At 39.9% G+C, this 24486-nt stretch overlaps 1 protein-coding gene across 1 annotated transcript in view; it reads left to right on the forward strand.

The window, feature by feature from the left end:
- Positions 1-15430, forward strand: part of LOC115790474 (protein jagged-1b-like) — a 64579-nt gene extending 49149 nt beyond the window's left edge. Inside the window, 11 exon segments of the mRNA XM_030744281.1 lie at positions 1322-1351; positions 1354-1381; positions 3141-3180; positions 3182-3239; positions 3242-3271; positions 4661-4665; positions 4667-4781; positions 5272-5304; positions 5307-5384; positions 8228-8341; positions 15384-15430. Of these exon segments, the coding sequence (XP_030600141.1) occupies positions 1322-1351; positions 1354-1381; positions 3141-3180; positions 3182-3239; positions 3242-3271; positions 4661-4665; positions 4667-4781; positions 5272-5304; positions 5307-5384; positions 8228-8341; positions 15384-15430 (578 nt within the window).
- Positions 15431-24486: the final 9056 nt, after the last annotated feature.

Raw genomic sequence — 24486 nt, forward strand, 5'->3', positions numbered from 1 at the left:
GTGCCCCGCCCCCGTCTGCCCCTAAAAACACACACTCAGACATAAAGTCAGAAATGTATTCTCATTAATGGCCTGAGAAACAAAAGACTTTTTGTGCATTTAGTCCATTCACAAAAGAGAATTCTTTTTTTTTTTTTTTAACTTTTGCAGGATTCATAGAAGCTTCTCTTTTTTTTTCCTTGAAATTGTCTTTGGTTTCCTGTCTAATTTTAGCCTTTGAAACTATTTTAAACCGTTAGTGTGACAGAGGTTTGTTCACTAAATATCACGAGGAATTTTGAACAAAAGTTGTCATTTTTCAATTGCTGGATATGTCCATCTAAATATCCACACATGGGCTTCATTTAACTCTAAGACTTCTTCGAAGCCTCTAACCACCGCTTAGCAAAGTGAGAACAAGCCTCATTAATTAAGAATAACCACTCATCTGCTCCTGTTTATGACAAAGACTTCAGGCCATTACACAGTTGCTCTTTGAAACAGTCCATCAGCAAAGACACACTGGCTACCTTCAGTAGAGAGGGTGTGGAGAATTATTTTGTGTGACTCATCAACTGGACGACCTCACTCTGTGACCTCGGAGTGCTGCCATCTTGTTGCAATGGTTGAACTGAGTGAATGGAGGAAACCAGAGTGGAAACCATGGGAACCCTGAAGGACACACAGCTAGTTTAAGGACATCCTGCAGCACTGCCCATCTCACCCCTGTCTCACTTCATCTGACTTCCTCCTCGGCATGACACTGATTGGACTGCAGGAAGGCAGGAAGCTCGCTCTGTTACCCCTGCAGGTTACTGATGATGATGAAGTTCAGGGAGTTTTCAGGCTTAATTAAAGGCATCCTTTGACCCTGATATGATGTGGCAGTTTATTTTGACACATACATGTGTCTGTTCCATAAAAAAGTCAATAAAGATTTAAATGACACATTTTTTGAAATTTTCTGTAGATTTGTGATATTATTACAATTCAGGTGTGTTCTCTTTACCTGGAATTATCTCAGGTATTGTCTCTGCTCTCAATGTAACTGTAGCAGATCATATATATATATATATGTATATATATATATATGTATATATATATATATATATATATATATATATATATATATATGATCTGCTACCTCCAAATTCAGGTGGCCTTCAGCCATTTTTCAAGTATATATATATATATATATATATATATATATATATATATATATATATATATATATAAATGAAATGAATGTTGCCAGGGTAAAAAACTGCATCTGATTTGTATTTCAGTGTTACATTTTTCATGCCAGTAATGCTCTCTGTGTGTGTATGTTTTATCTTTGCAGCGGTGGTGCAGGCAGGGTGTCATCAGGGCCACGTTTCTGTACTGTACCTGGAGAATGCAAGTAAGTGTTAACCAGTACTGGTCATTATAAGTTTCCTTAATATTCTTTCATATACTGTTACACTGATCAATGCTTATAATAAATATTACCAAAAGTATCCCTGTGAACCAAAGCTCAGGGCTTCAGACTGCTTCTAAACATTCACTTTCAGGCAGGTTTTTCTACTTGTGGATCTGTGTGATGTCAGTAAGAGTGAATATCCTGAATACACTATTGGCAAAGGTATTCGCTCATCTGCCTTCACACCCCTCGGCCATGGAAACCCATTCCGTTGACGCTCCTACACACTGTTCTTGAGCTAATCTGAAGGCCACCTGAAATTTGGAGGTCTGTATCAATTGACTCTGCAGAAAGTTGGCGACCTCTGCACACAATGTGCCCCAGCATCACGGATTTTATGTGGCCTACCGCTTCATGGCTGAGTTGCTGTCATTCCCAAACATTTCCATTGTTTATAATACCACTAATAGTTGGCTGTGGAATATTTAGTGCATGGAAATTTCATAAACTGGATACTTGCTGGACAGGTGGCATCCTATCACAGTACCGTGCTGGAATCACTGAGCTACTGAGAGCGACCGATTCTTTCAGAAGTGTTTGTATAGAAGCAGTTTGCATGCCTTTGTTTTATACACCCGTGGCCATGGAAATGATTGAAACACCTGAAATTAGTGATTTGGATGGGTGAGTGAATACTTTTGACAATATAGTGTATGATCATTGCCGGCACACAGCTCTGGCTGTGAGCACAGAAGCTCCATCCACCTGCCGTTCAAGCATGTGTTTGATACGAGCAGCTAATCAGGAGAAAGTTGGCCTTAAAGGGATCCAAAACAGCTTGTTTCAGACAAGCATATGAACCAAGGAGCTCTGCCAAAGTTGAGGCCAAGAATAAAATATAGAGCTGGAAATTAGCATAATAGGTTTTAAATAAGCAGCAGTATTCCAGGTGCAGTTTTTCCTGCAGTGATGGCTTCTTTCCATTATAATAGCACTGTAGTTATTTACTAGAGTGATTTACTCTCTTTACAGGTAAAACAACTGCAGTTAAAAAGCTGCATGTAACTTGTAAGGTGGCTCTGAATATATACTATACTGGGCACCTACATTTCACCTACTGCTCAGCCATGGAAACCCATGCTATGAAGCCCCTTGTGCACGGTTGTTAATTCCAGAGTTTGATTCAGCAGAGTGTTGGCAACTTTTACACATTGTGCTCTCTGCACTTGTTTGACCCTGCTCTGTAACTTTACATGGCTTGCACTGCTTTGTGACTGAGTTGCTGTGGCTCCTAAATGGTTTCCACTTTGCAATAACATCACTCGCAGTTAATCTTGGAATATTCTAAGAGGGAAGAAAATTCGCGAACTGACTTGTAGCAATGGGTGGCATCCTATTACAGTACCATGCTCGAATTCTGACCTATTCGTTCACAGATGCAAAGGCAGAACTGTGGCTAGGTGTTTGGTTTGATATACCCTTAGTAATGGGACTGAAAAAGCTGAATTCAAAGATTGAGTCCCGATGGCTCAGTACTTGTGTCCATATAGTATAGATGAATCTGCACACCAAAAAGCTCCCATGTAATGATGTTTAATTTGCTGTGGAACATTTTTATGCCACAGCTTCTTCTGTCAGTCTAATGAAGCAAATGAAATTATAGAATTATCATAGCAGAAGCAGCTTCACTAACACAGATAAAGTGACTCATGGAAAGTGTTACTATCTGCTCTGTGCTCATGGCTTCTTCTTCTTTTAGGTGTCATTATGGCTGGATGGGTCCGCTATGCGACCAGTGGTGTGACGTTCCCAGGCTGTGTGTATGGGAGCTGCACTGAGCCTTGGCAGTGTGTGTGCGATGTCACTGGGGAGGACTGCTGTGTGACAAAGGTTCGACATGTGACCCGCTTAGTTCTGTAGTAGAAAAAAGAAGAAAGTGTTTATGTGCAGTGAGGGGGGGTTTCCCCTTCTTTTGTTCATTTCAGTATCTCAGACATGCAGCTAGAGTCGTGTGTGTTTAGGACACTGCGCTGGCTGTGAACACACGAGGTCCTCTATTTGAGTGTTTTATCACTAGATAAATAATTTCTTGTGCCCAGAATGAGAACCACACACAACCACTTTTTACCCACAAAGCTTAACAGGCCCTATAAAATTAAAACTCATTAAAGTTTAACAAAAACTAGTGGGAAAAAGCCAGCTGACTAGCTTTCAACTGTCCAGACTCACAATGACTCAGTGAACTTTTGCACAGACAGGTAGAATTCATGATTTTTAATCTTAATTTCTCCTAAGTTTCTCTTTGTTGTGTGACATATTACCGTATGCCACATCTTTTTATTTCTTACTTTCTGTGAACTCATAGGTTTACAAAATTCAAATTCAGCAATGCACTGATTGATTTTTTTTTTTTTCCAAAGACTCATAGAACAAAAGCATGAATCAATCAGACTACTTACACTCTATTTACAGGGAGCACCACAGTTTCATTAGTGTATTTATTGCCTTTTCTCTGGGATGACAATTATTTTACTGTTAGCATATAATACAAAAAGTTAATAAGGAGAAGACTATGTCATCTACATAAAGATGAAAGTGCTCTGCAGTGTATTGTATGATGACCAAGAACTCATTCTGTCTGGTGAGACAAAGAGGGGGAAGCATTGTATTTACAGACTATTAGTTTGTGAGGCGTGGTTTCTTCACACTTCTCTGCATGCATGATCTTCTGTATGAGATCAGCTACAACTCCCTGAGGATTTTGAGCTCCAGTATTTTCCCACCATACTGCATCAAAGTTTGCCCAGCATTATCCCAGCATATGACTCCCACCTCTGTCCCACAGTGGGAGCCAATCCAGTGCCCACGGGACAGCGTATTGTGCAGGGGAAAGGCGATAGCCTTGGGTAAAGTGAACGTGACCGGGGCTGGGCTGGGTGCTTTTAACTAGGTGGGGTCCTAAGCTGTTTCTGTGCATTCAGAAAGGCTCTGTAAAGAGCAGCAGTGAAACAAGAGACTATGGGCACTGAGAAAATGATTAAAGAAAGCAAAGCTTTAAACAGGCTCAACAATGGGGCAACAAGCCCCGCAGCTACTGGCCTGCACAGTCAGCACACAGAATCAACCTGATACACTTCAGCTCTGTGCTCAGTTTGTGTGTGTGTCTGTACGTGTGTGTTTGCTGGGTGTTTTACCTGAGATAATCCCGATGTCACTCTGTTTGTGCTGTGAGCTAAAATATAAACTCATTATCCTAAACGCACCATTTTGTGGATTCAGATCTGAAACTACTGTGGCACCCATCAGCCCTGTAAGAACAGCGGGACCTGCACCAACACAGAGCCGAACGAGTATCAGTGTGAGTGCCAGGAAGGCTTCAGAGGACGCAACTGTGACATCGGTGAGTGCTGTCTCACCATCAACAAATAACAAACGTGCAGTCTGTTGTGTTTATTTACACAAAATGCACAGAGAAGCAAAGGTTACTGAATACTGAGTGGCACAGGAGTAAATGTCATCAATTGTTAATGTTATTTAGAAATTCCTATTTATAATAATCTAACAGATACACAAATATTAAGCTAACTTTAGATGCATTATAACACAATACATCTAATGACCCTGTACCTTGGGACACTTTAGCTTACAGGTGTTTACTATAACAATGTTTGCTTTACAGTTTATTTGTATTATGTTACATGAATACTCTGAAAACTGTTCACATTTTTGCAACGTTAAATCAAATATTGTTTTTCAAAATTAAGAATCACCATAACAGGGATAGAAACATCCTCTTCAGTGGTTTTAGGGATTTGTCTTTATTTTGAGGAAAAACAAACTGTACCAGCTTTTAATTTGCACATTTCCTCCCCTGTGCTTCCTGCCTTTAGTGGAACATGCGTGCTTGTCGTCCCCGTGTATGAACGAAGCGACTGCGTGGAAGACCAAACAGGATTCAGCTGCATCTGTAGCGAAGGCTGGACTGGACACACCTGCACAGATGGTGATTGTCAATGCTGCACACATGCGGGTCTGGGCTGAGGGGCCGGGGCACTGTGAGACTGTCTGTGATTGGTTATTATTGGATCAAAGCCAGTGAGTGACTCTAATCAATCTGACAGAGGAAGTTAAATTAGCCTAAACACAAACAATATCAGCAACAATCAGGGATCTGTCTGAGATCTGTGTGTGTGTGTGTGGTGTGGGGGACTGGGACTGGGTGGGTGGGTGGGTGGGGTGAGTTGTGTTTGCGTGGGAACGCATTTGTATTTGTATCACTAGGAAAATCAAGAACCTGTGGTGGAACATTTCTAATTAGCAACTGCATTAATGTAAGCAGAGGCAGGACTGTTAGTTACAGGAGGTCATTATCAGGTCTTTTACCTCGTGTGAGCCTTTTTCGATGTAATGTGATTACTTTAGAAGATCTTTAATCACATAATTGGGAATTTTGTGTAGTGACATCCGGTTCTCTTGTGATGTGAGTAATGTGGAAAAAATGAGAAGTGCCAAGATGTCTGCCAAGTGATGTAACCTGAGCCTGCTGCTAAACATAAAAACAATACACAGTTGTGTTTAGGATTGAAATAACATTGATGTTGCTGGCCTTATGGGGATGTTAGTTTGCTGTACAGTAGCCTGATGTTTTTCCTAAAAACACGCAAAGCCAAACTGTCTGACTTGAATCCCACAGAGAGAAGAGCAGCCTTTAAGGGCATTACAACATGCAGTCTGCTCCAAGATAGTTGGAGAGTTTATTCAGACACAGATTCTGCTGGATAAATGTGAGGGGTGTACTACGAAGATAAACTTTCTGTGTTTTAGCTGGCTCGACAAAACCCCACACGGAGATAACTGTATTAAGATAGTGCTTCTAAACTTTCTCAGTTAAAGCAAATGCGTCATTTGACTTGTTTTCCCCCACAGGCAATCCAGCAGCACCTACATTAGTTAGAGGAATGGATTTGGAGAATTATGAAAGACATATGCTCTATTAGCTGTAATTCCAGCAGTGTGAAATGGACTGGCAGCAAATCAGGGCTGAGTATTAAAAAAATATAATATTCTGCATCAATTGAATGCACATGACCCACTGCAGGGCTTTTGGAGGTGTTAGTATGGTACAGCTCAGCAGGGTGCCTGTTATCTATTTCGCGCTTACAGCATGTTGTCTGGAAAATAATTAGCCAAAGTGAAAACCCAAACTCTGGACTCCGGTTGTGTGGTTAGCACAAGTTACCATGGTGAAACCTTGCTTTATAGTGCATGCACCCCTCTGATTTCCCATAAACAAGGTTTTTCTTTAGTTTTTTTGTTTGTGTGCATGAAAGAAAAAAAATCATCAAAAGTAGTGGTTCATCTTCATATTCAGAAATGGTCAAACTGAAAGCAACAAAGACCAACATATCTTCGCTTCACTTTCAATCGCAACTATGACTCAAGCTCAGAGATGCTGGATCATATACTTCCCATGATCCCAATCCTGTAATCTGGGTTTTTGCTCATGTTATCATTAGAGCGTTTTTAGAAATCTCCCCCCACAGCTACAGAGGACCTCATGCCTTTTTACTGGTTGTGTTTGTAACCCTAATGATGAGTAACATCACGGTTAGGTGAAATACAAGTAAAGTGAACTTCAAAGAGAAAGCACATTTAAATATGTATTCTGTTTGTAGATAAAATGCTTTCAAGAATGCTTTAGTTCATACTCACTTAGCCTCATACATTATTGGAAGGGTCAAACTGAGCTCTCAGAACAATCTGGTTTCTCAATCACGCGCTCATGTGTGTGTGAATGGCAGGTGAGATTGGATCACACGGGTTATGGTCTGTCAGAGCTGTCTGTAAACAAGAAGTGTTCCACATCCTCTGCTTCCAGCTCAGGATAAACAGCACTGCGGCATGTAAACATTTCAGCCAGAAGCATTTTTATCAAAGAGCGGGAGCAGAAGGACAAACAGGGGAATATAAGTATAGTTTGTTTTCGCTCTTGTTGTTTGTTGCTCGCTTGATTAACAGCCAGAGAGGCAGTCTATCTCTACAGGCTATGTGTTGTGGAGGAGCTCTCCAGGGAATATACAGCAAGAAGATTGTCAAGCTTGCAAGGAATGACAACCAAAACCGCAACATAGCTCTGTTTTCAGACTAGATTTATATATATAACCAATAATAATTAAAGGCTTCTTTGTTTGTTATGAATTCTCTGTCTCGTTTTTGGGGAAGTGCTGCTAGCTTGGCAGGATTATTATTGTTCGGCATTGGAGTTCGGGGTCAGGAAAAATGGAAAATGGTTGTTCTGCAGGGTTAGGTAAATGGAGAAAGGTTATGAGAGAGACAGAAGCTCTTGAGAGTGAATGATGTACACCACAGAGGTATGCATGGGAAAAGTTACGATGCCACTGCTGCACAAATATGCTGTTTGTAAGTTATGCATGGTTTAACCCCAAAGTGGGAAGCATCTCTTTGTCTCTCTGCATGTCTGATTGTGATGTTTTCCTCTGTTTCTTTATCTGTTTTTAATTCCTTGTCAGATGGGTGGAACCATGCATGGCAGCCTGATTTTTTCTCTCTTTCTGTTTAACTCCTGATTTTGTCTTCTAATGTCATCCTTTTCCTTATTTAAATGTACTCTTTCCTTCTTCCTGGGAATGGTTTGCGATTATTGTATTTATCACTGTTTGCACAGAACCGTAACAGCACAAACAACAAAAACATAAACCACCAAAGCATCCTCACACCAATACTACACTTCAGATCACACATGCACAAGCTGTCGGCTTAATATTTGTACACAGGTTCCCATCACACAGACCAGTAGCTGATGGCATATTCTCTTTCTCTTCTCAGCAGTGAAGCATTGTGATCGCAGCCCCTGTGGCCACGGAGCAACATGTGAGGAAGCTCCTGGAAGTTATCGGTGCCTCTGTCCGCCTGGATGGACCGGCAGGACATGCCAGTTAGGTCAGTGGGATATATATTATATATTATAATCTATATATATATCTATATGTGTATATATATATATGTGTGTATATATATATATATATATATATGTGTGTGTATATATATATGTGTATATATATATATATATATACCGTATTTTTCGGACTATAAGCCGCTACTTTTTTCCCACGTTTTGAACCATGCGGCTTATAGCCCGGTGGCGGCGTTTTCTGTGGATTTTTCTTTAACCACCAGGGGGCTCTTTAGCAGGATATAATCATGGACGTCAAAGTTGGAAATCAAAGAAGAAAGCGCCAACAAGTGCTAGCAGCAGGCACAAAAGAGATTTTTTTCAAACTCCCTCATCATGGAAACCACAAAAAAGAACTTCCTATGATGCCGCTTTTAAGTTGAGGGCTATCGACCTGGCACTACAGGAGGGAAATAGAGCCGCTGCACGTAAGCTCGGCGTGAACGAATCAATGTGAATTGACTTGTTATAACTCAAATTTGGGGTTGTCTGTCCCCCTCTGCTGAGTGCCGAGTAATTGTGGAAAACCGAGAGCGGCGGAGAGATACCAGCGGCTTATAGCCCGGTGCGGCTTATATATGTACGTTTCCAGTTTTTTCCAAAAATTTGTAGTGCGGCTTATAGTATGTGCGCTCTATAGTCCGGAAAATACGGTATATAATATATAATATTATATATATATATATATATATATATATATATATATATGTGATATGTATATATATATATATATATGTATATAGATATATATAGTGTATATATATATATATAATATGGTATATATATATATATATATATATATATTGATATTATGTTATATATATATATATATGTGTAATATATATATATATATGTGTATCTATATATATATATGTGTATATATATATATATATGTGTATATATATATATATATATATGTGTAATGTGTATATATAATATATATAGGTATATATATATAGAGATATATGTGTATATATATATATTATTGTGATATATAGAGAGAGGGGAGATAGAGAGAGAGAGAGAGGGGAGAGATAGAGAGAGAGAGAGGGGGAGGAGAGGAGAGAGAGAGGGGGATATGGAGAGAGAGAGAGAGAGAGAGAGAGAGAGAGAGAGAGAGAAGAGAGAGAGAGAGAGAGAGATATAAATATATATATTAGTGTGTATATATATATATATATGTGTGTATATATATATGTTATATATATATATATATATATATATATATATAATATATATATATATGTGCTTGTAAAGGATCTCATAGCCTTGTATACCTGCTCTTCTGTATCTCACTGCACCAAATCTTTGGCTGTCTGTCTGCAAACTCCCCCTACGCGATCAGGACTTAAGCAACCAAACTTGGCACATACATACGTACATCTTAGGTCCCTGAAGGTTCTTATCCCTGCTAGATGTCATGAAGGCATCTTGTTGCCTAGCAACCACCTACGAATGGGCTAAAATGACCCATTTTTAGCATTTATGCACCTATAGGTACTTTCAGCTGCTCCCTTATTTCCCAGCAGATTGATCTGCAACTTTGATTTGGCACAGATTTCATGCTGGATGACTTTCCTGGCAAAACCTTTCCTATTCATCTGACTTTGTGTCGCCTCCCAGAATCAAACTTTGTATGTAAGGCAACCACACCAAAGCATTTGTGCACCAGCAACACCTTTATAAAAGCAAACTGTTTCTGAATTTTATACTTACAAATAACAAAATTATTTCAACTGTTCTGGAGCTTTCAGCTGATTGATTATGGGTAATCTGAGCCAAAATGACAGAATAAATTTCCTTGGTTTTAGTATCAAATGATTCCTTTTTATGTAATGTTGAATGCATTTGCTATATTGTTATATGCCAAATGTATAAATATATTAGAAATTTTATTATTTATTCAAAAAACTGTCAAGTATGAACAAAATTCCTCTTAATAGCTTAAAGAAATACTTTGAAAGAAAAGTACATATTAGTTTTAGAAAAATATTAAATTAAACAAAATATACAGTACTGTGGTAAGTCTTGAGCCACCCTTTATTTCTTGTATTTTGCTATGAAAATGGGAAATTGGTTTGCACATGATTTCCACGCATGCACAAACATAAATAGAAATATTGCATATAAGGCAAAAATAGTTTGTGTAATTCTAATGTGCTTGAAAGTCAGTGTAGGGTATGAACACTTCTTTAATGGAGCCCAAACTCTCTTAGGCAGCTTTCTTGTAATTTTTTTTTAGGTAGTTTTCAGGAAAAGTTATCCAGTCCAGATGGTGTTATGTGTCAGCTGTGTGGCAGGCAGGGTAGGGACCCAAATGCAGGATGCGAGAGAGGGAACAGAACTCAAAGCAGCTTCAGTGCAGAGTCTTTAATAAAGTCCCAAAACCACGAATACAAAATCCAATTTTCCAAGGCAGGAATAAACCCGAAGCACACAACCTTGGATCTTGAAAGGGAAACTCTAAACAAAGGTGCACACAGCTCACAGAAAACTAGATGATGAGGCAACAAAGGAAATAAGAAAACACAAACAATATATAAAGAGAGAGATAATGAGGGAAGTGTAAACATCCGGGGAAGAACGGTTGAACAGATACACTAATGAGACAAAGGAAGCAAATTAAACACAAAGCACATGGGACAAGGGACTGTCAAAATAAAACAGGAAGAGACCAAACACAACACAATACAGACTTCACATATAGGAAGGCTGGCACACAGAGGGAATCTAATCATGACTAAATGGAAACCTGAACACAACACACAGGGAAACACCGGGGAAGTGAAACCAAACAAACAAACAAAACAGAACCTCAAGGAAAAAAGGACACAACACACTCGCCAGTGACCCAGGACTTTAGCTGACAGATGGTACTGCATGATGGATCAAAACCTGACTGTATTTTTCTGCAGTTATAATTCCATCAATTTTGGTAATCCCCAACACCACTGGATGAAATGCACCCCAAACCATGACAAAGCCTCCACCGTGCTCTACAGATGGCTGCAGACACTCACTGTTGTACTTTCTTGTGTAGTTGGTATACTGCAGCCTTTTCTCCCTGTTTTCTTTTTCTTAAAATGGTCAGGTACAAGAACTGGACTAAAAATAAGTGAAAAACAGACAATGTACGAAGAAAAAAATATGTTACGAACACCAGGAGAACTATTGGTTAAGACCACTTTAAAAATTACTAGAAAGTCTGGCGGGTTCTGGATGCAAAATATAAAGAAATGAGGTTGTGGCTCAAGACTTTGCACATCACTGTAAATTCGTTTAATGATAAGGTCTGTTTAACATCTTATCCAGCTGCCCAGTTGTTCCTACATTGTTTGGGGCTTCAATGCATGTGTAAAAAATGTATTATTATTCTTTAAGGTCCAGAGATTTATGGGAGAAATTTCATTCTTAGCATTAACAAGACAACTGATTAGAGAATCTGATGTTAATCTTCAAAGGAAACTATTCATAGGAGTTTTAACAAAGATCATCTAAGAACAAATTCAATCTGATACAGAGCTGGTTTCAAAAGCAGGGAAAGATTATGTGTTCCACTTGAAGCAAAATATGAATTTAAAGCACAAATTAAAGAGGCAGAAAAGCCAGCAGCATGTTAATTTTCCATCAACACATGCTCCCTGAGAATCAGCACTCCCTAAATGCACCGTCACATCTTTTTGGGCTGCATTTGCTCATATTGACAGGCATGCTCCCAGAGGGTTGTTGTGTTACAGCAGAGGGATTATTGTACAGACTCAGGTCAGACACACACACACACACACACACAGTGTATACACATATACTGAGGCTTTGGGGCGATGAAGTAAAAACTGAGACATATTTCAGGATGACAGGGCTCTCCTACTCCTCTGTGTTATAGCGATATGTCACTCTGACACTTGATGATCCTCCATAGTTCCACATCACAGGCGAAGAGCTCACAGTATCTCACACACACACACACACACACACACACAACACACACACACACACACCACACACACACACACACACACACACACACACACACACCACACACTCACACACACACACACACAGTATTTGAAGACATGAGATAAAACTCTTATAGCTCAAGCCAATAGGCAGAGAATCAGTAGCACCTGAAACAGTAAAAGTCAATTACATGTTCTGATCAGTTTCACTCCTTTATAGCTGATTTCTCCCACAGCAGGATGAATCCTCAGGCTCTTAGCACTGATTACCCCCCCGCCCCCCCCCAAAAAATGCTCACACACCCACCCACCCACACACCACCAGTGCTAAATCCTAATAGGCTTCTGGCTGACGGTAAACGGTTTAGATTACCTATAACTGACTCACTACTTCCTCTTTATTCATTGAGCATTTCTTACTAATCCTCCTTCTCTCCTGTCTGAGCCAAGTGCTCGAGGGCTCCTGGCCTTTAACATTCCCAGTACAGCAGAGGGTCAGAATAGGCACAGATAAGCTTAAAGCAGTGTTTGCAGGTGGGGGTTCTGTGCATAAACAAATATGATTGCTGCGAGGTTTGACTCAAGATATGCTGTGCGTGATATTTGACAAAGCCATGCGCTGTGTCTCTTTGTTGACATGCATCCCTTCACTATAGCTTCTGCCAGCAGCTCTCCATTTCTAGGTTTGATTTAAGCAGCCAGTGCAAAACTGAATTGGTTTAAATGGTGACTAAAGATCATCTGAGCTCAGTGGGAGACATAGAGGATTTGATTTGGCAGTTTTTTGTTTTGCTGTTTGTTTTTTTTTTTTGCAATTTTTGGCCACAGCGGCCTTTTGTCTACAGTGGAGAGTGACAGGAAATGGGGGGAAAGACACGGGGGAAGACACGTGGGCAAATCGGCGACGGGACGGGACGCGAACCCGCGCCGCCCGCACCGCAACGCGGCGCGGTGCACGTGGTCGCCGGCCCCACCACCAAGCCACCCAGCGCCGGTTTGGCAGTTTTTCTGTGTTCTTAGATGAAGGGATTTAGGTGATGTTTTTATCTCATTTTACCAAGACATTGAGTTTAGTCTGGCGCTGTTTGGAAGTTCTCCAACAAGATTATGCTCACATTTTGTATTTATTAATACTTTGAGGGCAAAAAAAAAAAAAGGGACCAACTGAGAGACCTCTCTGCATGGTCTCCAAAAATGATTGGTATTAGTAACTTAGTCTGATTGTCTGAGTGCTTCACTTTGATACAAAAGACAGGGCGTCCTCTGTCACCCAAAAAGACAGTGAAGAAAATGAGTTTTCCCAAAACGATCAATCAAAATTTAGGCTATTATAAATCAGACATGAGCCTGTCAGTTGATACTGTACAAATGTATTTAAATGTCTGTTTTCCTCATCTCATCATGAGACTTTAGCTCAGCTGGTTGTGATCCCTTGTGTTGTGGGCTTGTCAGAGAAACTCAGGAGAATTTATTTCCAAGCATGATATTTCAGGGTAGTTCAGACGCAGCCGCACTCTCAGACAAAAACTGGTTCATCCCAAGGACAAAACTCCTAAACACAAGCTAAGCAACATAGTGTATGCTGTGCAGTGCAATGACGAGGCACAGACCTGTACATTTGTTCCTCCAATGTACAAGTCTGAGCACTCCACAAACGCCACCCCAAGAAGAGCCACCTCAACAGCACAGGTTTCAACTTCAGCACATAAAGAATAAAGGACACTCTATTGACAATTCCAGGGGTGGAGTAAGGAGAGAGTCTATGTCCACTGTGAACAACCATCAGTGAACAAAGGTGGTGGCTTACAACTCCAGCTGTCAACCACCTACAACAGAGTCTTGAGAATCCTTCCCGGTCACCTCAACCCCAACTCACACCCTACTTCAGGTGACCTCAATAGGTCACATGATAGGATGTGGTGAATGGGCTCACAGTGGTTTCACTCGAAACCCTGGATGTAGCTTTTGGGTCTGGAAAGTGAAGCTACTGCAGAGGTGCCTTAAAACTGCATTCTTTGTAACAAGCCACCAGGGGCATTATAACATAGCTGTGTTTGCAGAAAGACTTCAGGTCCTGTAGAAGTCTGACTTCAGAAAACACTTTCTTGATGAGTTTATGGTCTCAGGCTCTAGTTTCAAGTCATATTGAATAAAACATTAAGTCTGTTTTATAAATTTTGGTTATTTTAAGTGTCAGAAAAGGAGGATTAGCCAACTTGTTATTGGAAGCATGCTTGTTCACAGCCAGATCCACCCCTCACTCGTCACATCTGATTTCAAAATGGCAAGATGGTGGACAGCAAAAACGCTCATCTTGTGGCTTCAGATCATCACCAGCATCACAGTGGCGGCATCCATGTTTTGTACTGTCTATGGTGGCGATTGACTCACCTCTGAATCAGACTGAAGTGGCCCATTAGTGGAACTGTGGTTTTTGGCACTCCCATAGGAGCTCCATTTTTAACCCCCTCAGGTTGCCGCTTAATGCTTCCACATGTATTTTATAATAACAAAGTGAATCATTTTATTACTTCTTTCATCAATTATTCAATAGAAAAACATTAACAGCTGTAAACTGGTGAAGGGCAAAATGAAGGATGCAAGAACAGCTTTGGCTCATTTTATCTCAATTTAAATTAAATGTTCTTTGGGTTTTTCTTTAGACAACAATGAATGTGAGTTTGAATATATGCAGCCACGCCCGCTTCTTGTCGCAACCTGATTGGAAGTTACCTGTGTGACTGCCTTCCTGGATGGACGGGACCTAACTGTGACATCAGTAAGTAAACAAGGATGAAAAAGGGAACAAAAGGAAGGAAAAGAAATTTATACAGTATATAAGGAGAGAAGTGATAATCCTGTGACAGACAGTAAAACATGAAGAGCCTTTGAACAGCAGGCCTGAATCCCTGCAATGCGCTAAAAATGCAACAAAAACAGTGTGAAGGTTTTGGAGTTCTCCACTGCTGCTTTGTGCTAATGTCAGTCTGTATTTTGTTTACCAGTTTCATAGATATCACAGATATTCTGTTTTTGTGTAACAATTAAGTGGTGTTCCTGGTTCTCTCCGCAGGGAAACAGCAGCTGTCAGGGTTTGTGTTTGAATGGTGGACGTTGTGAGGTGAGACTCCTGGCTCTCCTGCTTTCCTCTCTCTGTCTAAATTGGCTGCAGTCTCTGCATATCTGACCTGCTTCTTACCTTGTCCTCTACTCAGTACTGACATTATCATATTTCTCACAAAAGTAATGAATTCTTACATCAACTTTTAAGCATGTCAGACATTCAGCAATAAGTTTGAAGTTGTGCTGCCTTAACTAAAACGTGCTAAATATTTATTGCCAGTCCGCAGAAACTCTGCAACCCTCTCGAGTGCTCTTTTCCCACACTTCATGTCTCTATTTATTTTGCACACAATAATTTACACGCATATATACTGTCCAATACAGGACCAGTGTCAGGGTCCAGATGTGTGTGTCCACCTGGATTCTCTGGAAAATATTGCCAAAATCGCCAGAGTCCATGTGATAGCGCCCCCTGTCCTGCACGGAGGACAGTGTGTGGAGAAGGATGAAAGAACAATTGCCTGCAATTGTCCCACGGGATATTCGGGAACCTTCTGTGAGGTTGGGAGAGACTAATGTTTAAAAAACAATAAAACTATATGGGTAATATTATAGATTCATTAATGTGTGAAGATTAATTTCCAGTAAACAAGATGAAACAAACATATATGACAGGGGAAGATTAGATGTCCCTAAATCCATGGATGAAAGGAACCAAACATAATCTAGCCCAGAACTCTGCTGCTGTTCAGCAAACTCTTAATAATGAAAATATGGTTGCTTACAAAGAACAAACACGAATGAGGGAGAGGGAGCCCCGGCAAAAAACCAACAAAAGAAGATGTAAAATCTCTTAGCTTCAGATGGCTAGTTTAATGGCTAAATTTGTTAGCTGTAAATGTATGAACAAAAAATATGAAATATTCAGGTGGCTATCTCCAGTGTGTTCAGTCTTTCACCTTTCAGCTTTTTTCTTTCTTTCCCTGCTGAGCTACAGGAGAAGTCATAATATTAGTAGAAAATTTTATACCAAAAATGTTAAAAATGCCAAAATTTGATGGGTCAGACTGCTCAAAATTCGTATTAACTTTTAAATAAAGATTTGAGTGGATTTTTTCAAACTAAGCAAACTAAGAAGGGATCTTGTAACGACTCAGTGATATAGAAGGAATAATGAAAGCACAAAAAATACAGTTTACCCTTTTATTTGGGCACCTGACCTGTTTTTAAGACCGATCCATGTTCTTTAGGCACCTCAAAGATTCTTTTCAGGTCCCAGTCAAAAGTTAAACTTTGAAACCAATGGAAAACCATTTTGGAGTCAAGTGACCTCTAACCACATGATATTAACTTGTTTGCCATTTTGGATATGTGACAATCATGGTGACAATATAAGGTCAAGTGAATAAGGACCCAGTCACACAGGCCTAGAGACCGGCCTTGCTAAGCTCGAGTCACGCAGTCCCACAGACTGACACAATGACACATTTCCATTGCAACAGTGGGTTGTAACTCTTGAGCAATGTGTGCCGGATGTCCCATGAGAAAACCTTAATGGTGTAATGATTAGTATAAGAAGAGAAAACTGAATGTCTTTCTTAACTTTCTTATTGTTTTATTTCTTTCCATTATTTCAGATAGTGTTGGACCTGTGCAATCCCAACCCTTGTCAGCAGGGGGTGCAGTGTCACATCATAGAAGGCAGACACATGTGCGTCTGTCCAGATGGTTACTATGGTGATGAGTGCTCGAGCCTAAAAAATCCCTGCGTTGGTCACCACTGTCCAGGTGAGAGAAATACTTATGCATCTATAAAAGTAGAAATCTTTTATGAACCCTGGTCTGATCTCAATGTCCTCCACATCTGAAGGCCCCCATGTCTGGTTCAAACACACCGGAGGCCTCAGCTTCTACATGATTCTGGTGGGAGTCTTAGCTCTGCTGGCGGTCTGTGGCTGTGCCGCCTGCGCCTTCATCCTGTCCCACCTCCATCGGAAGCGGAAAAAGCAGCAGGCTGTCCCACAGGAAGACGGCATCAACAATCAGAGGGAGTTTGTCAACCTTATCAGAAACGTGGACCGTCCGGTGCCCCAGCTGCCCACTACTGTCCCTCTTACAAACGCTCCAGCCCCTGCCCCTGTGTCACGTTGCTACGAGGAGATTGAACTGACCCTGCCGCCCTCCCCGGCCCCTTCACACCCCTCCCCGGCGCTAAAGCCATCACATGCCGCCAAACTGGACATTTCAAACCAGGAAAGAGAGAAGCTGAACCGCCTCCACTATGCAGATAACCAAGAGCTGGAGGTCTGACACTATCCTGACCTTTTGAAGCTCCGAGGAGGTTTCCTTTTCATTTACTTTGCGTCCTTAGCACTCTTTTGCTCACAGGACCCCGTCTCCAGTTACTTGCACTGTCACTGTTGCAGATATGAAAATAAAAGGTGACCCTTTGACCTGTATGAGCACAAATGGCTGTAGGCAGACACCTGAGGAACAAAAGCTGCTAAGCAGACAGATCGAAAGAGTGTCGTTGCCTTTGGGCCTTCTTTGGCGACCATGAAAAAGCAGCAGGGGCATGATGTTTGACTGAAAGGCTCAACATTAAACTGGAGACTTAAAGACTTGCCTTTGAGTGCCTGAGACACTGTCAAGAGTAAGCACAGGATCTTCCTCCATATGTGACTCGATGCATTTCTTGGTCTGTGTTGCCTTCTGACTGGTGTCCAGACCTCCACTGAACTCTGAATGACTGAAAAGATCAGTGAACAGATGCCTATTTAACGCTTGTTTTTGTGTCTGGCTGTATGTAAGTATGTGTGAGAGTGAAAGTGAGATTGGATATTATTAGTCTTTGTGAGAGAACGAAACATTTTTGCTCTCAGCAAAGAGAAGCGTCAGAAGAGAGTACATACTCCTGAACCAAGGGCTTTTCAAGCCTTCTGAGAACCATTTTAAAACTATACACTGTTGCCTGTTTTGTCTCTGTAATACTGCAGATTGTCTGAGATGTATGGTTTTTTCATACCTGCGTGTAACATAGTTGTTTTTTGTACATAAATATATTGTACATATTGATGCCCTTTTTGTATTGCGTCTTGTCAGTCTGTATTACTTTGCTCTGTTTGTCCCCTTATACTTTCCATTTGGAGGAACCAGCACATGTGGAATGTAATAAGTGCATTTACCAACTCTGTGATATCTTTTAATAAACACAAGGGTTTAGCTGTCACAATTAATCCCTGTGAGCCAAAAGCTCAGGCTTCAGACAGCTCTAACCCCTCTTTTTCAGACAGCTTTTCCTATTCTTGGGTTTGTCTGATGACAAGAAGCGCATATAGCCCTAATGTGGTCACCTGTTAGCACAGGAGCCCCACCCACCTGCTGTTCAAGTCTTCTGTTTTTGAGGAACAGTTTACATAAATGGGGAGGAGCTAAAATGTTTTTTTTCAGACAGTGGATAGACTGAGGTGCTGCACCAAGGCCCAGCATAAGATAAATGATTTTGAACTGTGACTAATGCAAAGCTGTAGATTAATAACTCCTCAGCTTCCCCAGGATGTTTATATGTACACCAATAACTGTTATCTAATACCAATTTCTAGTAATCCTATAGATCTGCTCTGGTACTTACTTTCTTAATAATACTTCCAGAGGTCTAAGCAAAGGTATATCATGAATGTCCAGTCCTTTGAAGTATACAGTTGTGGTCAGTGGTTTACATAAACTCATTATGGGCATTTTAAATGAGTTTTTTTAACTGTTCTTCCAGAGTGAAATGATTGTATAGCATACAAATTTAATGACTTTGAAAACAAGAACTGGGTGCCACAAGTTTGAATTTATTTTGGATTTTCTCTAATCCACTCAGGTCAAAATATACAGGCTTTAATACAGGCTGAAATATATTCATATACCCCCACCTAATATGTGGTTAAATGGCTCTTAGCAAGTTGCACCTTGACCAGACATTTTTGGTAGCCTTCAACAAGTTTCTGGCATAAATCTAGCTCAATATTTGATCACTCTTCTTGGTAGAATTGGTATTAGAGTAATTTAAATTGGTTGGTTTCCCGGCATGGACCCGACATTTAAGAATAGTCCACAATTCTCAATAGGTTGAGATCAGTGCTTTAAAAAAAAAGCCAGTCCATAAGCTTAATATTAGCCTGCTTTATCCATTCTACAACCAGTTTTGATGTGTGCTTGGGATCATTGTCCTGTTGGAACTCACAACTGCATCCATGTTTCAACTTTCTGGCTGTTGATTTGAGGTGAAGTCGAAGAATTTTCTTCATTATTCCATCAACTTTGTGCAATTGTACCAGTAAAAAAGCAGGCAAAACAGCCCAAGAGTGTAATACTACCACTACCACGCTGACAGCGGGTGGACTGCTTTTGGGTTTGAAAGGCTCACCTTTACTCCGCTTGTCATTGTGGCCAAATAGCTCAATCTTTGTCTTGTCTTTGTCTCTGACAATCAAACTTCTCTCCACCAAGGCAATTGGCTTGTCTATGTGGGCAACTGTGAATTTCAGTCAAGCTTGAAGGTTGTCACTTTTTTTGAGCTGGAGCTTCTTTTTGGCCAGCACCCGCTCAATCCATGGCGATGTTAAAACTCGCTTCACTGTGGACAGTGACGCTGGTGTTCCAGCAATTTCCAGTTCATGGCAGGAAACAACCCAAGTTGTTTCCTGGGTTGTTCCCAAAAATCCTAACCACTCTCCTCTCACTTTCCTTTCATCTGAGGGTGATAGTTTGGGTCTTTCTTCCAGACCTTTGCAAAGTGGTGACAATCCAAATAACTTGCACTTATGTACAGTGTTTGAAGTGATGATCCTGAATACTGCAGTTATTTAGAAATGGCTCCTCCGCTCGAAACAATTATTTCTTTGACCTCATAATCATGACTTCAGCACCACTTATTAAAATATATAAGTAACTGTATGTATATATTTGAGTCCTGTATGTATAATTTTGACCGTGCATGGATCAGAGAAAATCCTAAATAAATTCAAACTTGTGCACCCAGTTCTTGTTTTTTTTTTTAAAGTCATTAAAGATGCATGCTGTACAATCATTTCATCCTGGAAAAAGAAAAGTTCAAGAAATCATTTAAATGTGTATATGCAAACTTCTGACCACAAATGTATATGTCGCAAAAGTCATCCAAGTTATTTTCCAGTTAAATGAAATGCTCTGTCCATCAAAACATCATTCAGCCTTAACTGCTGAAAATCAGCATCATGAATCAAACGAAAAAACATTACATGTAAAAAAATTTAATGACTAACGAGATTATTCTTTGCTACTTAAATCTGTTTAAGAGTTATCAGTTCTTCCAGCCCTTTGTAGCTGTGTGTGCACTTTTAAGATGGTACAACAAACTTTTGTGTTCATAAATCACTGTCAGAGTCCCATGAGAGGATATTTCATGGTGGAGCACAGTCACAATGACTAGGTCAGTAGGTCACTCTATACAGAAGGACTCTCACTATCTTTCTCTTTCTTTCTCTGACACTCATTGACAAACAATGATGCTGACGGTGCCAGGAAAATATTGGAAACCACCTGGCTGACCCCAGCTTTCCTAGAGAACAACTGTGTGGCTGTAAAAAAAAATTAAAAAAAATAAATAAAAAAAGGACAGTAAGTTTAAGGAGCACCTGGTTTCTGCAAAATGGTCAAAAGTATTTAAAATGCTGGAAACTGGCAAACACTTATTTAAAGTTTCTGACATTAATGCGTCTACAGTGACTGAAGTTAAACTTAAACATTCTTGCCACTATCTGTCAGTGTATGTTATCTTAAATCATTACAGTAATGTGCGTTACAGGCTATCAAAATATGATTGTAACATATGAAGTGTAAAATGAGTGTGTAAAAGGTAAGATGATTTGGGACTAGCTGCTCCAAGGTCACAGCGGAGAAGGTTAATGGGCAAATAGATGTGGCAAATGTGACCTTTGACCTGTGAAAACAGCGGTGGGTTGGAAATGAACATGGTTTCCTGTCACTATGCTGGTCAGGAGGAAATGTAGGAAATACAGTTTACACACAAACACCCACACACACACCACACACACACAGACACACATACTCACAGACACCACACGCACAGACAGACATACATATATGTACATATTTACAAGTCTCTTTCTATACCTGCTGTGCAGGATGTCAAAGCCCAGCCTGCAGATTAGAGCACTTACACTCATCTGAGAGGTTGCTTCCCCTCAATCTAAAGGGGGCCTGTTAAACACTTGCCCTTATTTTCTATTTTCTTCCAGTAGTGGGTGGTCATGTTAAATAGTGCAGTCAGTTTATGTACCAAAGCTCAGATTCCACTCAATACTGAGTGGCAGACTCGTTTCATCAATTCTTGGATCTGACATAAAGAGCAGATACTAATATGATCATCAATGTCAAATTTACCCATATAGCACATTTTATTGCAAACTCAATGTGCTTAACATAAAATAAAAACTTAAAAACCCATGTAGGTCTATGTTGTCCTGAGGCAATAAAAAAAAATAATTAAACTTTACAAAGAAATAAAACACAAGTTAACACACACACACACACACACCCACACACACACACACACCACACACACACACACACACACATACACATACACGCACACACCACACACACACACACACACACACACACATACACACACACACACACACACACACACACCCATGTGCGGTTATTAAGTGTAAGCCTGTGAGAATAAAGAGGTCAGCAGGCAGCTTGTTCCAGGACCACAGTAACTGTAAGCACCCTCAGCACACTTAGATTTAATTCTGGGAACAGTTAAAAGCTGCACCTGATGACCTGAGAGGTCTAACTGGGTTATAGACACTGAGCAAGTCAGCGATGTACTGGAGGGCCAAACCATGAACTAACAGAAGGATTTTTAAAAGTGACTCTTGAGAACTGAGAGCCAATGAAGTGACTGCAGTTCTGGGGTCATATGTTCAGACTTCCACATTCCTGTAAGGACTCTGGCTGCTACATTAGCTGAAGTCGCTCTACTGGTAATATGGGTAATCCTACAAAAAAAAACCATTATAATAGTCTAACCTGCTTGATATGAATGCATCGACCAATTTCTCAGAGTCAGTTTGAGATAAGAATTTTCTAACTTTTGATATATTTTTTTAAGTGATGGAAAGCAATTCTGGTGACCTTATTCATATGATCATCAAAACTGAGATCGCTATTCAGAATAAGGTTCCTGATTTGCTTGCTGTATTTCAGAGACAGGGATGAAAAATATGAACACATTTTCTGTCTCTGACTTTTTGGACCAACCACAAATATTTCTATTTTGTCTCTGTTCAATTCTAAAAGGTTTAGAGACATCCAGCAGTTAAAGTCATCAATGCACCTCCTTAATTTGAACAGAGGTTAGATCATCAGAGGAAAATGATAAGTACAACTGTGTATCATCTGCATAAGAATGATAGACCATATTATGATTCCTTATGACAGTACAGAGTGGGAGCATGTAAAGGTTAAAGAGTAATGGACCAAGGACAGACTCTTCAGGAACCCCGATTGAATTTTAATTTGCGCAGATTTAAAACTACTAATTGAAACATAAAAATAATGAGAACCAATCAAGAACCTGACCTGTTAAACCCACTGCGTCATGAGCCACAGTGTCAAAGGTAGCAGTGAGATCGAGCAGGGCTAAGACTGAAACTCTTTGTGAGTCACTGTTGAACTTCAGGTCATTAAGGACTTTAGTAAAAGCTGTTTCTGTGCTTTGATTGGTTCTGAAACCTGATGGTGCTTATCATAAATACAGTGTGATTAAAGGTATTCATTCAGTTGTTTACAGACATTTTTTGTCAAATATTTTGCTGAGAAAAGAAAAAATTATTAGAAATGAGGCTGTCATTATAATAGAAATGGGGCTATAATGACAATCATGCAGAGCTACTCCAGTAGAGTCCAATAAATGGAAAAAAAATGGACAAATATGGAGGTATTTTCAATTAAGGATTTGTTTCAGTAGCCGTCTTCCTGTGACATCCCAGCTCTTGACATGTGCAGATAATGCTTGTATTTCAGTTTGTTCCAATTAGCTCTGATGCACTGATCCAAGGACACTTGCGTTCGCATTTCTGACAGCTATTCAGAAGAATTTGACAACTGTACAAATACAAGAAAATCTAGGGCTTAAACACTGACTTTCATTAGAGTAGCATTAATGCATGTCCTAATGCATGTGAGATAGGCATGGGCTGTTACAGAGGCATATGCTTTGCAGAAAGAATGCCATTTTTTAAAACATCAATTTAATTACTATGTTTTTAACTGGATTAACACAAATCCAGTATTGTCACACATTTTTCAATTCACTACAAATGGCTTTATTTAACTGGGGTAGCTTCAAGTCAAATATGAGCCAATGTGCTTCTATCCTGTCTCATAGGGACATCTTGTGGCCACAGCAGGTACACAAGCTTAAAAACCACTGATTCATTTTTTGATTACTCTACTGTATTACTATATCAAGTATAAGTGATTATTCTTCATTAAGGAGCCAGTAGATAATGTAAATCTGCACACACTGCAGCAATACAGCAAAAAATAACATGAATGTCCAGTGGGTAAATGACAGGCATGTGGCAAGAGGATAAGATAAAATAAGATAATCCTTTATTTGTCCCACACACATTAAAATGCCAGTGCTGAATTTAAAGATATCTGTAAACGAAAGATTTTTTTTTAGCCTTGTTAAGAAAAAGTACGTTAGTGAACACATTTTCAGCCTATTTTGATATCAAATAACATGCTAAGGAAATCATTTTCCTGCCAAAACTGGTGCATTATGTCTAATTTTAACTGTGTGGGAATAATGTACTGTTTCCATAATAATAAGGACAAAAAACCCAGAAAGAACTATATCTAATCAATCTTTAATTATCGTTTAGGAAAGTACCATATCCACAAAGCCAAATCTAGTCACTCTAAATCTTTATTTATAACATTAATACCATCCGTGAATTAAAAATTTTTTTTAATGTCAAATGCACACGCTTCTCTGTAGCGCCTTAAAAGCTGGTGCCCGTACTGCAGCCTGTTGTATTAGAAGG

Source organism: Archocentrus centrarchus, chromosome 13, assembly GCF_007364275.1.
Source record: "Archocentrus centrarchus isolate MPI-CPG fArcCen1 chromosome 13, fArcCen1, whole genome shotgun sequence".
In the NCBI taxonomy this organism is placed as follows: Eukaryota; Metazoa; Chordata; class Actinopteri; order Cichliformes; family Cichlidae; genus Archocentrus; species Archocentrus centrarchus.